The sequence below is a fragment of the Poecilia mexicana genome, unplaced genomic scaffold, assembly GCF_051168715.1.
Source record: "Poecilia mexicana isolate PSO_F unplaced genomic scaffold, ASM5116871v1 scaffold_11, whole genome shotgun sequence".
NCBI classification, from domain to species: domain Eukaryota; kingdom Metazoa; phylum Chordata; class Actinopteri; order Cyprinodontiformes; family Poeciliidae; genus Poecilia; species Poecilia mexicana.
The window spans coordinates 14,520,033-14,538,049 of record NW_028263380.1 but is presented as its reverse complement, the minus strand read 5'-3'; the positions used below and the strand labels follow the sequence as shown (position 1 = coordinate 14,538,049).

The following is an 18,017-nucleotide window of genomic DNA, read 5'->3' as shown; positions in this document are numbered from 1 at the left end:
TGAGGCGTGCTTTCTGGTCTGTGTGGCCCCCGATCGTCTGGGACGTTTGTACTTTGTGTGTAACCACGTCCACGTCCAGGTGTGTGAAGGAGACATTGCTTTTGTTTTCCAGGCACATGCTTTTTTTTTTTTTTATAATAGTCTGCTCTCACTCTTGCCTCGGCTGACATGTACTGAAGAATAAAGTGAGAGGAAACCAGCAGAGATATTTTGAAGGCTTTGTGTGCCAAGAACAATGTAGAGGCAGAAAAGAGTAAGTAGGTGGAAACAGACAAGGAAGGAGATGCTTTCACCTTCATCACAAAGTAAATCGAAATGGACAGAAGCAAAAAAAAAAAAAAAAAAGGAATAGATATAAAAAATTCTGAGTGTAAAAGTGTGAGCATAAGAAAATGGTGATGTCAGTCATCTGGGATGCGTTTAGCATGATTGTCAGATTGTTTACAACATGTAGACCTTTTTTTTCCTGAGCTTTTAGTAAGATTTATATTGCAGCTGAGCCTCTGTTTCATCATCCACTTGACAGAAGGATAACTATTAGCATGACAGAGGGAGAGGGGCTGCTACAGTCAGGCAAAAACCAAAACACAGACTTGTCTTAACTTCTGTAATACAGCTGTCATCCAGTAGATGGATCAGTGGTATAGTTTTTAAATACAAACCACCTCATGTCTCTAAATATACCAAAACTATGTCCATCTGGGTTGGCTAATGATGCTCATTCCTTGGCCGGGAAAGTAGCTAATGGTTTCCTTGAAAATTGGTCAGTGACATCATCAGCAAATCACTGAAAAATCATTGGTGCAATTAGCCTGCAATTGAAATACTGATTGGAGGACGAAATGAGTGAGAAAAAGTAACTGTAAATATGCTTAGAGCCACAAACTTTCTTCTATTGATTTTTTTTTTTTTCATGTCATAATTTTAACTTTCCTCTTTTGTCCAAAATATATGCAGCAGGTTTGGTTTAGTTTGTATGTATTCAGTTTTATGTTTAATTTGAATTTTTGTTAACTAATGGTCTACATAGTAGTCATAACAAGTCTCAAAAATACAAACATTTTCATCTACAGTTTTGCGGTTTTTGTATACAGTCTACTTTATCAATCCAGACTGATTAAAGATGGACAATAACATCACATTGATTGCAGAAATTTGGCAAAGAAAACATGAAAATGAAATCCCACATTGACTGTTTGGGGATCGGTCAGAAGTGGCTTTGCGCTTTCAAAAGACAACAGAATGTTTTTACATATCAGATTCTCCAGACGTCTCTGATAACGGGTGGAAATCTCTGGTTTGTGGCCCTTTGGTGAGATTTGCTGGAGGAGTCTAAATACTTTCTGAATAAAAAAAGAAAACGTCACCAAGTTGGCCAATCAAAGCAACTGTTGCGAAATAAATACTTTCTAGATTTATTTATCAGTGTTTGCCACAGACACTAGTAAGGACTGAACACGGGTTAAATAGAGTGAGAAAATCGGTGATCGGTTAGCTAGCAGCACACAAGTACTTCAGAACTCACCGATCTGTTGGGAGTTTCAACTGTAATCATCGATCCACCAAATGTCAAACTTTATAGTAAATGGCCAACAAAAACCAAACAGAAGTTCTGTCATGTTTCCGAATGAAATGGTTTATGATCAGCCTCCACTCTCACCACAGTCTCTGTCTAACTCATGCATGGCAGTAACAGAACGAAACTACATGCCTGAGACGGACCTCCTGTAATTATCTGTGTCAGTTATAAACAAAGACCCACTCACTATGCTAATGTCAGCTGGTGAGAGCCCGTGTCTCCAAGTTATCACAATGATGAACAGATATGGGAATATTATCAGTATTTTATTTTGTCTTTCACAAACTGAACATTAGATGTGATTGTTTTCATCGTCTACTAAAATAGGTCGGGCTAAATTATTAACTTAATATGAATTTGTACAAGAATTCCTCAAAAACTTCAACTTGTTTGTTTTCTCTCTCCCCCCCTCTTAGGCCTCGACTCCAGGCTCAGCGGAAGTTCGCCCAGTCGCAGCCCAACTCGCCCAGCACTACGCCGGTCAAAGTGGCCGACACAGGCAACGTGAACGGCAGCCTGTCCACCGCTCCGTCAGCGTCCCTCTCGTCCCTCTCCTCCTCCTCCCTGTCCTCCTCCATCCAGGACCTCTCGCGGCGCAAGCCCAAGACGGAGGACTTCCTCACCTTCCTCTGCCTCCGAGGTGGGCCTCTTGCACCAGGGGAGCATGGTTACATGCACGCCCCACGACCAGCAGCAGAATAGCAAGAAAAGCTGCAAACGCAGCTTGTTCTAATATTTCACACCGTTCCAAGTCGCACGCGTTTATTAGGCGGGAGCCGCGCGTTACGTCTGAGAGTCGGCAACCGTTTGTTGGCTGTTAAGCACGAAGGGATTGGTGTGTAAGCAAATCAGATGCAACAAATAAGATTTAATTCAAGTTTTGATCGCGTTCACCCAAGCATGTACACTCACACACAGATCCATGCACGTAGTGATACTAGCTGCGCTCTTGCCTAAGGCTGAGATTATCCTGCATTTCGTCAGCTTACACATCTCCCCCCTCCTACTTTTCAGCAACTGTCTGTCTCTTTAACACCCTGCCTATCACCCTCTACTACAGCAGCTGTTTGTACATGGAGTATTCACACACACACACACACGCACACCCTGCTCTGCAAACACTACTCAGGTTCATTGACACTATGGCACACCTTCAATGTCAAATGAACTGTAAAAGCCACGGCACAGCTATTAGCAGCTGAATTAGTTTTCTCTGCGTACTCTCTCGCACGGCGAAGTAGCGGATCGAGAAGGGTTTTAGCACGAACAACAATTTGACACCAGAGAACATCAGTCGCCCGTATCACATCGGTGTCAGTGGCCCGGTCCCCACTAGACGATCATGGTAATTGAAGTCCAGCTCATATTTTCTTTACAGTTAATGAAGGTGTTGTGTTACAGCCAGAGTGGACCAGGCCGTTGTCTTATTTCTGCAAAACCTTTTGTGTATTTTGCAGCTTTCTTTTTTAGTTCTTTTTGCAAATGCTTCACTTACTACATATATTTTTTTTTCACTTGACATGTAGTCGAGTGAAAAAAATCAAGGCGCCTCACGAAAGGCTGCGTTTTTCTTACATATTTGGATATATTAATATTTAATAAAATCGCTAGAATTACATAAAGGCCCGTTTACATCTGATGTGCATGATTAGAAAATTGTTACCAAGCATTTTGAAGAAGGTTCACTCTGTTTAAACATCAGTCGTTAAGTTTTTTTGTGCTCCTGACTATTGAAGAGAGAGAGGGGATGCCACAATGAAACACAAAGTGCTGCCTGAGGCCTTCAGGAAGAAGATTGTAGCAGATTATGAGTCTGAAAAGGAAAGAGGTTTAAAGCAGTTTGAAGGAGCTTTGATACAAAGTCTGTATGAAAAATGGTGGACATTAAATGTCCAGATTTGGGACATTGCCTATGTGCCCAAATCTGGACATTTTCCAACAATTCCCAAAAATTCCAGCAGAAGCAACCTTTGCCGAGTGTTGGATTTGAGCAATAAAATTGTTTAAAAAAAATATCAGCTGTAGTTTATCAAATTCTCTCAAAATCACAAAAAGATGAGAAAACTTTTTTTTTTTTAGAATTTCCCAGGATTTCACACGTCGCTTTCTTTTAAAGAATTTTAGATCAAGGGTTTTACCCACACAGAAGAGCTGATGAGCAAAATATCTAACTTTTTTTAATCCTTCAGGAACCCAAATATATCCTCTTTATGACAGAGAGCATAATCTCAGCGCTACCCAAGAGCATCTTTTTCTCGCCTCGTTTTAATTGACCTCTCTCTCTCTCTAACTTACAAAGTAGCACTGAAGAGGACTCTCAATGCAGGTGAAACTAATTCAGCCTCGTTTCTACCGAGATGTGTTGCACATATGGTGCTATTCTGAGCTGAATGCTCCCATTACTGGGCGTCATTTAACCTCAGAGGGCTCGTTTAAATACGCATAATTGGCGGTTGCTAAATCTGACTGAAACCTTTCGGTGCCAAGAACCTTGATTTAGATTTACTGGCCCTGGTACGTTTCGTTTTTTGTTTTTTTTTTTGGAAGAATGCAGGCTCTGTGTGGAAAAGTGATTCATCAGAATCATTTTTGTTGCTTTCTAAGCTCACTTCTAGTCTGAGCAAGCCAGATTCACTCTGCAGCGCTGTGCAGCTAATGGTAATGTCGGAGGAAGGCCGCCTGGCTAATAATGCAGCACTTCTCTGCCAAACGTGTTGTTCCCTGCCTAATATTTTTTAGGTTTTTATGACTAGAAGTCTGTTATGTGAGGGGTTCTGTTGACATTTCCGTTTGCCGTGATTTCTCAGCTCCCTTTTCCCTTTGGCCTCTCTGCTGCCCCACATGCAGAGATCCGTACCGAGACACAGGACATGGGAGAATGTCAGCGCAGCCCCTGAGGTTCAGCCTGTGCACTCAAGCAGGGTTGCAGCTGCAAATGCTTATCTCCACCGTGTCCCTGCGTGAGCTCAGCATATAAGGATATCTGTCCTAATCTTTGCGAAGGGATTCACGTCTTTGATATCGTCAGAAAGCCCTTAAAATCCCCTGAAAGACTTGAGAGATCTGCCCTTAACATCTGTTGGCCATGTTGCAGAAAATGTTCAGCGGTATTGGAGAAATCTAAAAAAATAAAAAATCTATTCTCATCTTTTTAAAATCTTTTTTTCCATTTGATTTTTGGCTTATTTTCTTTAATAAGTTGAAAACGCAGAGTGCAAGCGACATTTCTGCTGTGAAGCCTCGTCGACGGTGATTTCTGGGATTCCTCTCGGGTCAAACGTTCAGAGCAGTGTGTAAACACTCACCCCCCTTCCCCCGGACCCACCCACATCACCCCCACTCCAGTGTTTGCTTATCTTATCTGGCAAACGTTACACATCCACCCGAAAGGCTTCAATCCATCATTCCGGCTGATGGCTATATAAAAGCAGTCAGAATCTGAAGGATTAGTTAGTGATAAAAGTAAGAAGCTAACCTTTTTTCCCCCCCCAATCTGAGCTTTTAAATGACTATTTTAAGATCTTATCCAACTCCATCATGTCACTGGCGAAGGTTTAAATATTAAATGACAAAAGAAATGCAGCTTTTCCCTTTTTCGTCACTCTGATGCAACGTGTGGGTAAACCCGAAGAGTAATTTCTACTACAAAGACTGATGAACATCATGAATGTTCTCCCTCCTGCACTATTCAGGCTCATATTCTGCATTTATCTTGTTTCATTTATATCTCCTGCAAAAAAAAGCCCCATTCTGCACACGGGCTGGAGTTGGTCCCTCCTCCGTGTGCTCAGGAGGGTGTTTATGTGTGGTCCTCGCCTGTAGCCGGCCTGTTTATAACCATGGAGAAAGCCATTTGGGCAGTAGCCAGACAGTCTGCCTCTGGCCCTTTTGGCCTCGGGTTAAAGCAAAGGTGCAGCGCTGCTGAAAGCACAGCGGGGGCAGCACTGAGGAGAGTGGAGGGAGTTTATTTGACGTTAGACCAATTTAAACATGACCAATGAGGGGGCGCAGTAGTATTTTGGATCGGTTTGTAATAATTCAAACTGAATAATTGTAGAAAATCTCATGCCGAGGTCTAAAGATCAGAATGCAAACAGAGCTCCCTTGTTGTTGTTGCGGGTGTAATTTCCCTTGTACAGGGAGTGTGTGTGTGTGTGTGTGTGTGTGTGTGTGTGTGTGTGTGTGTGTGTGTGTGTGTGCGTGCGCGCGCGCGTCTCAACAGTGTTTATCCCTCTGCCCCCCCTGGGCTGCCTGCTCAGCCTGCCAACCCTAGAGAGGTGCCTCTCAGGTTCAGGGAGGCCAATCCTGCTGCACTGCTTACATAACCTCCTAGGACTGACCCAGTGAACCAAAGACCTCGGATTCCCAGGATGCGATTACGAGTGCGACACAAATGTTGAACGTATCGCATCTAAAGCATAGTGATAGCATAGAGATGCTGGTATTTAGATAATTCGGATTTTTAGATCCTCTGAGTTGCTACAGTACCCTCAAAGTATTCCTAGCTCTGAACTTTTTGCCACAATTTGTATCAAACTCCCTCTACAAATCAGCTTACTCTTGCAGGTTTTTGTCCATCACGAAGGCAGAAAATAACTTATACTAAGGTTTGAGGTTCCTTATGACAAAATGAACATGACATGAATATTTTGCACGCCATAAATTGTGCAAAACATTTTATGAACGTGTCTTTTTTTTTTATTTCCTTATGGAACAAATTCTTATTTACAATAACGACCTGGCAGGGAGGGAAGAACAAAAGCACATTTTCACTCCCAGGAAGAGTGGCACCCATTGAAACATACGTTTCTGTTTTGACGGCCTAATTCTCCCAGGTATAAGCCGCTTCCCTGTTGCTTCAATATTTGGATACTTTTAGGTTAGCACCTGGAAGCTGCACGTTTGCATGCAGTAACGGCGCTTCGTTATTATTCAGTACAGCGCTGACTGATTCTGGCTTGTCCTCGAAAGCACGGCCCATTGTCTATGTAACTAATGGCTTTGCTAACAATAAGGAGTTTATTTTGGTGAACTCCCATTCTTCATAAAAATGATGAAGAGTTTCTCTTTTCTTGCCAGAAATCCTGCTCTCGTTGTCACTCATACTTTCCCCCCAGAGAGCGTCCTTTCTTCTTGCACGTGAACGTGGTTCTTATTTGTAAGTCATCACATCTACATGTTCCCATGGTGGCTAAACCAACCTGATTGACTATTAAAATTGTCCTCATTGTTTCACTCCCCGTTAAGGGGACAATGGAAGGGTGGCTAGAAAAAGGAAGGGATTGTAATTATGCCACCCCACCCAAGAGCCCCGTTAAAAATGACAATCCTAATAGACTCTTTCAGACCTAATTATGACTTGTCTGGCCGGAATGAGGTGGATGAAAGCCGGTGTAATTGGGGGATTGTGTTCAAGCTTTGCTTGAGATCTCGAAGTAAAAATGAGCAATTTTTTTACTTTTCTTTTTCTTTTTCTTACATGCATTCTTCTTTCTGTGTTGTCTGATGACTAACAGATTTAGTGAATCAGCTCAGAAAAAAGGAGTTGAAAATTTTAGGCGATGACCACATTTATGTTGCCCCTTCCCCCTTCCGTAGGATGACTGTGGTAAGTATCGAACCATAAAAGTAAGCCGAGTTACCCAGGGGGAACCCATGCATGCCCTGGGGACTATTGGGTAAATTGGTCTCTCCAAGTTGCCCTTAGAGTGTGTATGTATGTGTGCATGGTTTGTCTGTCCTGTGTGTCTGTGTTGCCTTGTGGATCGGTGACGTGTCCGTGTTTTACTCCCTCTCACCCAACAGCTGCTAAAGTTGGGCACTGTTTGTATTTCTATTCATTTCAGTTTAATTATGCACAATTGCCTTATAACTCGATAGTCTGATTGTACAATCTTAAAGTTAATGGTTCAGTCAATTTGAACATATTTACAAAAAGAGTAATTATTCTTCTTCTATTGTGAACATTTTCATTTTGCAACCTACAACCCCAAACTCTCCATGTTTTATCTCAGGTGGCCCTCCAGCCTGTTTCCATGACCTGCTGACTTCTTCTCAGAGCAGTAAATTACAACCATTTAGCTAATGAATCCAGCCATTAAAAGCTGATTGCACCAGTCTGTTTGCTCCCTCACTGTGTACATTTCCAGCCGTCGCTGCACCTTTGATGACTTTCAGTGCTATCAGGGCTGTGTGTGCTATCTTTTTGCATCTTCTGGTTAGATTTAGCCACAATCCAGGGAAAACATGACGCAGTTTGTGTCCCAGCATATCTTACTTGGCAAGTTATCTGTAGAGAAACTATGCAGGAAGTACATACAGGACCTCTGTTGGCATGTTGTCTTGCTTAGTTTAATTAAAACATGGATGTCCTGATTTGATCTTAAGGATAGGCTTGGGTTACTGATCAGGGTTTTTGTTGTAATCCTATTGAGGTCCCTAACAAAACTCAGCTCCCAGCTGCCATTGCTGTTGTGGTCTGTGATGTATTTTTTTTTTTTTTTAGATTCTCCTTTTGAGTTAGGCTTTCACTTTTTTATGGGGCCATTTTAAACTAAAATCAGTGCCACGGGGATGGGTTGAAAAACAGTAGTATGAGCTGTGCATCTTTTTGTTTATCTTATGAGCTCAGGTTTTCTTTAAGAACTTTTAAAATCTATTTTTCTTTTACCATTTAGGTTGGATGAGAGACTGTATGGGCTGCTGCAGCTCCCAGTTTGTTTCTGTCATGTGACTATCTTTACTAGCTGAACTGGATATCCCCCAATGTGATGTTACAATTTTCAAGGGAAGGCACACATTTTCTTAATTAAGCCAGAGGAAAAACTTTTCTGTAAGTTTTGTCCAGACAGGATTAATTGGAACCACAACTAAACGTGTTAAACGTGAGCTGTGGGTTGGGGTCAGATGGCACAGTTTAAGCACAGCAGAGGGTTGATCATTTTTCTCCTCTGTCCTAGCAACCTGCCTAAAGGATGTTCTTTTCTAATTTGTCTATTTAAAAAGCCAGACTTTAGGAGCTAAATTCCTGAAATAACACCAATTTAAGCGTTTTCCAAAAACAAAATCCTAAATATTGAATCTAAACTCATGTTAAATGTTCTTCATAGAAGCTTTGGCTGTCTTGCTCATTTTCTAATTCTAATTTGATTTTTAATTAATTCCTCATATAATTTTTCTGCTTATTTCAGGCTTTTTCCACATATATTTATGTAAAAGATTTATCTCTTTTGCTAGTCCTATAATTATTCCAGTACCCTCACATTTTTGTTATCTTAATGGGCTTTAAATGTATAAAATGTGTAAAATCTAAGGCACGCATTTAGTCTTTCTCCAAAACAAGTATGCTAATTAAATAACTGGCTTAATTCATTATGTTCTATTTTAGATACTCTGTATAGTTTAATACAGGCCAGCTGAATTCAGCTTATTTCTCAGAGGCTTAACAATTATTTTAATTGGCTTATAATCACACATTACTTTCCATTAATGCGCTTTTAAACACCAAGACCCCCTAAAAGGGTAATAAAAACCACAGTAGTTTCTCCTGCTATGCTATCGATTTAGTCATAAAGGCCTCACAACTTCATAAAATCCACAGTTTCCTGCTCACAGCCAGATTTAATCAAAGTGGCAAGAACGTTGCATAACCATGCATTCTTGTGAAGTACAAATCGGCAATTACAAACACCCGATTATAAAATTAGAAAGAGGGGAGTCTGTTCCTTTGCTTTTTTTTCCCCCTCTGTAGTGCTTTTCAATAATAATAAAAAAAAAAAAGAACAGGGCGTGTTGCTGTTTTTTAATAGGGGATTCTGACTGTGGAAAAATCTTTGAAACTCCTCATAAATCAAGCATCTTTCCTTTCATTTTGTTTTGAGGCAGTTTCCCGCAGGATTATTTTCATGCAAATGAATCGCGAGGCGAGAGTTAGACTCGGAATGAAATGAACGACTTTATCTCTGTACGGTGATGTAAACCAACCTTTGTGTTTCTACCGTGTTTTTCCAGAAACACCTTTCTCCGTGGCCCCACTTCTGCTGACCAGCTGGATTCTACTATTTAGCTGAAATGAACTCAGTCCAGCTGTTGTGGCTGCTGTTTCTCAGGAAGGCTCCTTTGTTTGCAACCTTTTGCTCCGATCGTTTCGCGTGGAATTCAAATGCAGGCGCACTTGACTCTTAAGACGAAAACAAAACTACACAAAGGTTAACCATCTCGTTTCATTTTCACCTCAACAGGGTTCAATACTCGGTGCTAATGATGTCAAAATTCTGACAGTTGAAAGTGTTTTTTTTTTTTTTTTCTTTTTTCTCTCTGTAACACTTCTATATGTTCAAGTTACTTTTAATATTTAACTCAGCATTTTTATTATAGTGAAGGTGAAATGCCATCAACTGTTTATTTCCATGTTGTTGCTGTTTGTGTTTTGGGATGGTAGGATGGTGGCTGTGTTGCATTTGTTTAGGCATGTGATAGTGATGCAGTAAAGGATTGTGGAGTGTTTAACTGAAACGGAGAAGCAGTTTCAGCAGCTTGGTTGTTATGTCACAGCATCGAAATTTATATAATCTTGCTTTTCAGCCATAATAGCAATATTGATATTGCCGTCAACCCAAATCCTCACGTCGGCGCATCTCTAGTTGTGAGTACAGTGCTAGATTTTTTTTTTTTTTTATGTAGATTTTTCAATGAATACAAAACCTAGAACTAAAGGGAGTTTCTGCTTTTTAATAAGTGAAATTATTTAATTACCCATAACAGCTGCAATATATGAAATTAAAATTTCACCTCAAAAAATGATTTATTCTTACATCTGTCGGACTACAACAGTGTTTGACTCACTGATTTATTATTGCAGCATTATGGGATTTATTAATACTGCTGTTGGCTCTGTGACCTTTTGTTTGGGGCTTATTGAGGTAACGTTAGAGGCCATCTGCTGCCAAAAACAATTCACCTCCTTAGTGCTCATACTGAGCTGCATTTCTGAGAGACGACAGTGAAAGTTATGGGCTGTGACAGAAAAAGGAAAGCGGGAGAACATCGGCTTTCTTTCCCAATAGAGTCGGTAATTGACTGTAATCCTGTTTGGAAGAGTGAAAGAGACAGATTTGGGATTGGCTCTGCTGCGCGAGACTTTCACAAGTAATGTGAGCACATGTACATAATGTATGTCTCAGAACTGTCAAAAGCTGGGGCCTCCGTGGAAAAAGAGACCGCTTGTTGCACACTGTCAGTTTTCTGGACCCAATCCCAGCTATCGGTAAGAATGCGTTCTCGTTTTCCCTCCGCTCTGCGTCGGACTACTTTCATTGCCGTGCGGCGCCGTTAGAAAAAAAAAAAAACAAGTTGGTTCAACAGAAATGCAGGGGAAGAAACCACCAGAAACAATAGGCACCGAGTGTCAAATTAGAAATGTAAATTCTTCAAATGCAGCTTATCAGCAGCAGATTGGAAAATGTTAGTTGTGCCGGCGCATTCAGAAACAATAGAGCTGTCATCAGTCTAACATTGTGCCGTGCACGTCCTTGATTATGTTTGTGCGTTTAACTGTGAGTGTAACAATGGCGGTCGTCCGTTCCGAGCGGCTCGGAGAGCATCAATGGGCCACCAGCTGGGATAATAACAGATTAAAAACAGCAGCACAATCAGCATTACACTCAAAACCTCGGAGGGGCTTATTTTTATGGTAATGCTCCAACACTGATGTTGATCCATTTGGAAGATTTCAGATTACAATCAAAAGAGATACCTTCTTAGATGCCGACAGCTGGATCGGGTTTAACATATATACGTTTTTTTGACTAAATCTGCGTTCAGGTCTCGTTTTCAGTTTCACTGGCTCTGACCTTGTACTGGGGTTCTTATGCAGATTTCAAAAGAAAGGAATTCAACTTAACTTTTTTTTTTTCAGATTTACTCAAGTATGAGGAAAAAATAGGTGAATGGAAACATGTTTTGCTCTTCCAGATGCTGTTCAGTCTTTTCTTGAAAAGTCATCGGTCTGTCCATCCGTCCCTCTGTCCATCTCTCCATCTCAAGTTTGTCCATCCATCTGTTTGCCCATTCACCAGTTCACCTGTCTATCCGTCAATTTATTCTTCCATCCTTACATCCATTAGTTTATGCATCCATCTGTTTGTCTGTCAATCTGTCATTTTACCTCTCAGTATGTCCTCTACTCATTAGTTTGTCTAACCAGCTGCTTTGTGTCCATCCTTTATTTTGTCCATCTAACCACCCTCCTATCAGTTTGTCCAAACATCCATCCTGTCATCCATTAGCATTTGTGTCCATTTGTCCATCCGTCCACTTCTGTGGATGCGTTTGCCATAAATTAAAACATTTTTGTGTTCATACTTTGATCAGAGAAATCTACAGAGAATTCTGAGAGTTAATCTCATAAATGACATGGAAAAACTTATAGGGACCCCTCTAATGTTTTTTTTTTTTTCCATCTTCCCCCGTCTCTGTGTTCAGGTTCCTCTGCCTTGCCCAGTAATATGGCCTATTTTGGAAGCTCCCAGGAGGAGGAGGACCTGGAGGAGGAAGAAGATGAGGAGGAAGAGGAGGTGCGGAACAGCACAGGAGTCCACACACAAGGTGCGGGCGGCAGCAGTCAAGCCTCGGGCTCCTCCTCTTGCAACTCTACACCTCGCAAGGGCAAACTCCCCGCCAGGCAGCCGCTCAATGGGCACGGTAAGGGCCAGAACTGGAGGTCGGAACAAAGCGCGCCATGTGTTTATGACTAACAAAACGTTGAGTTCACACACCAGACTGCATGTTTTTAGTTAGTGTAATGTACCACAAAGATCCCGGTGAGAGGAGTTAATGAAGGAGAGAAAGACAGGAGTGAGGCAAGTGGAGAAGAGCTAGAAGAGAAAACAAAGAAGAACAAAAAAACAAAAAAAAAGCAGAGAGGAACACAGGCGAAGGATTACATACCTTTAAGAATAACTAGAGCTGACCTGAAAGTTCAGAAGCATGCACGTGGATCATAAACGAACAAAAGATAGACGTGTAGTTCTTGTTCTCATTTGTGTGCACATGTTAGTCTGCACATGTAAGCAGATAGCTGTTCTGCTTTGAACCGTGGCAACGAGAAGCATGCAGCGTAGAGTTGCAGAGCAGTGCATCAATTCTTTCCACCCCAATTAACACTTATCTTACTAAGCCCTAACAAGGTGTTTATGCACATTCTGCAACAGCTGTCCAAGACCCCAGACACACACACACACACACACACACACACACAACACACGTCCAGCATATGTACACCCCTAGGGGGCAGCGCGGACATTCAGATGAGAGCACACATTTGTGCACATGGCGCATGACATTTAGAAAATCCCACACAAGCAAAAACCCAAAGACCCCAGCATATATATATTATATTGATCTTATTGCATAGACTTAAGCTTATGCATAAAATTAACACTTGATAAATTTATAAGAAGTCTGAATCGTATTAAATTTGCATTGATAGGCTGTTGTAAGATGCTCATGGTATGATCATTTTAAGTAAAAAAAAAAAACAAAAAAACAAACAAAACATCTTATTTACACAGATTTTCCAACATAATCCAACTTCAACTTAGCTTTTAATTTGATTTGACGAATAGTCTAGAAAGTGAATCTTTATGGGATGTCTTGGATATCAACAAAACATCCAGTTTTGAAATGTTGTTGCCTTAATAACAGCGATAGCTTGTGCTCTGCCAGATTCCACACCTTGAAGGTGCTTTTTGCAACCATCTCCAGTTGGATAAAACTCCAGCCGTTATTTTTTTATAGGTACAGGGGGTGAATCCTGTAACCTCAATATGACTTTTACATACACAAATTTAACCCATGGGTTTTTCTTCCATCCAATCCGATGTTTTCAATAAAGCAGGGGCCAAGTTTCATCTTTCCTCCCCCTTTCCGTCCCCGACTTTAACTCCTTTCTTGGTGTGTAAAATGTCTCTTCCCCTCAACCCCCTGGAATGTAGAGGAGTAAACTGGAGAGAGATTAATGGGATTTAGAACAAGGTGAAAACATCTTTTAGATTTGTGTGTTTGAACTCTCACATTGAGACTCGGGCTGGTCTCTTGGAAGCACACAGGCTTCCCTCATCTTTCCTTAGAACACATGTAGCTAAAACATTAAACTGTACATGAAGTGCAAACAGAAGGACAGTGAAACCTGTGTGAACAGATCCAGACTTGTTCTGAGCACGAGGACAGCTTATTCTCCTTTTCTTATCTGGCACACAAGCGGTGTTTGCAAAGCAACTTGGCGCCTTCTCTGTGATATGCTAAATAAATAGATAAGAAAGAAAACACGCAGATATGCTTCGTAGGGGGACAATAGAGACGGGTGAGGTTAAGGACACCGAAATGGACATTTGCGTATCCGAGAGCCGACGGCATTTAAAATGTACCTTGCTGAATTAGGATTTGTCAAATGGGACAGTTTAATATGCGTCTTGGGCTCCTGTCCAACAGGAAAGCTTATATGGGCTCTTGGGGAGAAGAAGAGCGGGGAAGCCAAAAGGAGAACGAGGGCAGTTGAGAAAAAGGAAAAATGAAAATTGGTGAAATGCTGAGAGATGTTTTACTCAGGAAGGTAGAGGGAGGCAGGAAATACTTTTACATTGTCAGTCATTCATCAGCATTCCCTCTTTCTGCTACTATTTCTCATTTTTGGCCATCTGCCATGTTGACTCGGCTGAATTAAACAGCTTTTAATGGGTCCCGTTTATTTTTTTTGTTTTTTGCTGAGCTCACTTCTCAAAATGTCAAGAATTTTCTCTCTCAACAGGCCAGGGGCAACATGAGACCTCCAGACGCTCACAAGTGTTGGAGTGCGTGCACTCGTGTACTGTATGTCCTCTATGCAGTCTGGCATCTAAAGGCTCGCAGAAACACGAAGTCAAAGCTGGAAAGAGGCCTATTTATGGTGCATGTGGCATCACCTGCAGGTCTCCAAAACCCATTTTGAACCGGCTCATTGACGAGCAGCATAAAGACGTCTTCATCCACTCTGTAAATCATGCATATTCTAGCGAATCTGCCAAAAGTTTGTCACTCTAATGCATATCCAGGTTTTTCCACTTGGTCGTTGTGGTTGAAACCCTCTGGAGCTTATTGACATTGACAGTAACTTGAAAAACTCACACTATGACTTTAATAGCATTCCTGCTTTAGGAACTTTCCACATTCCCGTTTTAAAACCTTTTATGGATGCGATGTTAGCTTGTTGTACCCCATTAAAGTTTTTTCCTGGGTCTATAGGGCTAAATATCTTCTCACTCGTTATTGAGCTGCTAATAACTGAATTCTAGCCTGTTGAACTATTAGCTCCTATATGACTGAAGAATAAAATTAGAATCAGTGTTGGCGCATTGCTGTCTTAATCCACCCAAATGGATCCTTGTACCTTGAGCTAGCTCAGTAGCCTTTAGCAATAGGTCTTACCAGCAGCACTCCTTGACTTTGTTTTTGGCATGTTACAACCCCAAACGTGTATTTTCTCAGAATTTCACGTGATGGACCAACAGAAAACAATCCAGGGCTTTAAAGTGAACGACTCAGATGTGTTGTTTTTTTTTTTTAATCTTTTGATCAAAAAGCGAGATATGCAGCCTTTTTGATGACTCCAAACAACACAGCATTTACAGGAAAGCTGATGAGGGGTGATCAAAAGATGGATAAAACTCATTGCAGTGCTGGAAGAAAACCTGTTAGAGTGCAACATGTATTCTACTAGGACAAAATAGCTGCTGAATTAGGATTCGGCTGTAATTGCAGCAAAATTGAGCTTGCTGGTCTTTGTCGATAAAACACGTTAAGGTTCTTGGTTGTAACATGGCAAACTGTGAACAAGTTCAAACTGCAGTTATAAACACTAATGATAATAATAACGATAAACATTATTCTGCCCAACCAGTTTGCTCTCTCCATTGACTTCACCTTAAATTCCCCAAAGTAGAGTAAGACATGGTTCCTTCCCCCCATCAAACATCTTTATTGTAGAACCGCCTTCCAGCATTTTCTCTGTTACCTTAAAAGCACGTCTTAAAACATTCTTTTGGCATAAAAGTTATAGTTGATTCTCAGTCCTTTACTCTGTTAGAGCACTAAGAGACTTCTGCTCAGTATCACAACCTTAATTCTGCTTTTTATATGTATAATGTATTAATATCCTGTTTTTTTTTCTATCATTAACTTTGTCCTTTTTCTTCTAGCAGGTATCCAAGCCGTAGCACGTTTGTGTTTTTTTGTGTCTCTCTCCTGCTGTCCCAACCCCCAACTGGTCAAAAGCAGATGGCTGCCTACCCTGAGTCTGGTTCTGCTGGAGGTGTCTTCCTGTTAAAAGGGAGTGTTTCCTCTTCATTTTCATTGCCTGTTTCTCAGTGCACGCTCAGGATGGGGGATTGAATCGAATCAAACGTTCGATGCAATTCGTTGGTTTGCCTTGCTACTGCAAGGCTGCTTAAAGAAATGCAATTATATGGAATTGGATTGAAGCAAATGGGTTCAAATTGGGTTATATTGGATTGAACTGAATTCGACTGGATGGATTTGGCCTCTCATTGAACTTAATCTGAACCTCAGTGCCTTGAGATGACCTTTTGCTATGAATTGTAGCCTCAGAAAATGAACTGAAATGAATGAATGAATGAATGAATTGAAAGAGTTCATCCTGTTGCTGCACTTTTAGAAGAGCTCCGGTTAAAATCCGGGTCTCTTCATACAGATATGTTTCAACCTATGTCTCTATTATTATTATTATTATTATTATTATTATTATTATTACTATTATTATGTGTTGTGCTTGTGAATAGTCATTCTTGAATAAGTCACGAATGCTAAAAGCAACACCGCTGATCCATCTTCCTTCAATTCCTTTCCAGTTTTTAACAACCACAGCAAAGCAGGGACCAGGGAGAGTCCGAGGCCGAAGGCGGGCACACACAGCAGGGACTCGCCCGCTCCTCCACTGCCGCCTCCTCCGCCGCCTCCTCCGCCTCTACTGAGGGAGCGCAGCGAGCGGGCGGAGGCGCGGGAGCACGCCAGGGAGCTCCAGGCCTTGGCCAGCAGTCGGGGCACCGCCAACGGGTTGCCATCGAGGAGAGCGGCTGAGGAGCTACGGAAGCAGGTATGGTCTGGATTAAAGCTGCCGTGGGTCTACTGGAGACGGCGTTAGCAAGATGCTAATAGAAGAAACAGATAAAGGATGCAGTTTTACAGAGACATTTCTGTGGTTGTCTATTAGTTTTGAATACAAATACTTCTCAGCACTTTAGGATACCAACAAAAAGTTAATTTAAGTTGAAAAGTGAAACTCGTACGTTACATGGATGAATTGTGTGCAAAGTGATGTCTGCTAAGTGTTTATTTCAATTCACTTTGATGATTATGGCTTCAAGCTGATAAAATCCCAAAGTTCAAAGTCTCAGATGATTACAATATTTCATAAGCCAAATAAAATAAGAATTTTTATACATTAAATGGTAGCCAACCTTTATTTCCATGTACTTTTCAACCAAACCCCCTTTGTAGCATTAATTACTGCATTTATGCAGCTCTTGAACTCTTACAACACAAAGTATTCATTGCTTAACCCCCTGCCTTAATTTAAATTTAAAGTTAAATGGGACCACAAACAACTTGGTTGCATTTGCGACCAAGCAGTTTTGGTCACAAACGCTGTTTGAGCAGGTGATTTCAAAGAGTGACCGATATCTGCCTCTCGTTGCAGAGGATAGTTGAAAAATGATCATCATCATCTAGCAATAGAGCCTTTACAGATCCTTTTCTTTTTTTCTTTTTCTTTTTTTGTGCCATGGTTAGTTTATTGTTGAGCAGGTAAAAATTCCAAGAAAAATTTTTTAAAACAAAAATAATTTTGCTTTGTTTTTTTTAACTGCTGTGTGATATTTATGGCGAGTACTTTCAGCAACAATTTTGGGCTGCGTGGCAGAAACTAAAGCTTAGCATACATCGCTCTGTACTGAATCTGAATCGTATGCTTTTCAGTGTTTGACCTAATGGGAAAAAAAAAATTAAGTTGTTTGTGATTTTCTAATTTATTAAGATGCACCTGCATACCATCTTCAGAGGTTTTGGTTTCTTTTATTGTTAGCATGCTCTTAATTTCTTTTATCCTCCCATCTGCTACATCTTCCATTCATCTCTCTCTGTATGATTAATCCCAACTCCTCTTTGCCTCTCTCTCTCTCTCTCTCTGTCTCCTCCACGCTTTTTCCTTTGCTCTGCATTTCTTCCCTCACTTTCCGCATGGTTCAACCTACCCTCTCTTCCGCCTCCTCTCTTCTTCTTCTCCTCCATCCATTGTGTCTGAGAGAGTAATGATTGTGTTTTGGCCTCCTGCGACTGCAGCTATATTTAGTAGCGCTGGCAGAGAGCTGCGAAAATTCTGCCTTCCCTC

At 41.1% G+C, this 18,017-nt stretch overlaps 1 protein-coding gene across 1 annotated transcript in view; it reads left to right on the top strand.

Annotated features, from left to right (window-relative positions):
* The window catches only part of jarid2b (jumonji and AT-rich interaction domain containing 2b), a 114,217-nt gene that overhangs the window by 78,126 nt on the left and 18,074 nt on the right, over positions 1–18,017 (top strand). The window contains exons 4-6 of the mRNA XM_014981236.2: positions 1,996–2,219; positions 12,062–12,280; positions 16,480–16,724. Of these exons, the coding sequence (XP_014836722.2) occupies positions 1,996–2,219; positions 12,062–12,280; positions 16,480–16,724 (688 nt within the window). The remainder of the gene's footprint in view (positions 1–1,995; positions 2,220–12,061; positions 12,281–16,479; positions 16,725–18,017) is intronic.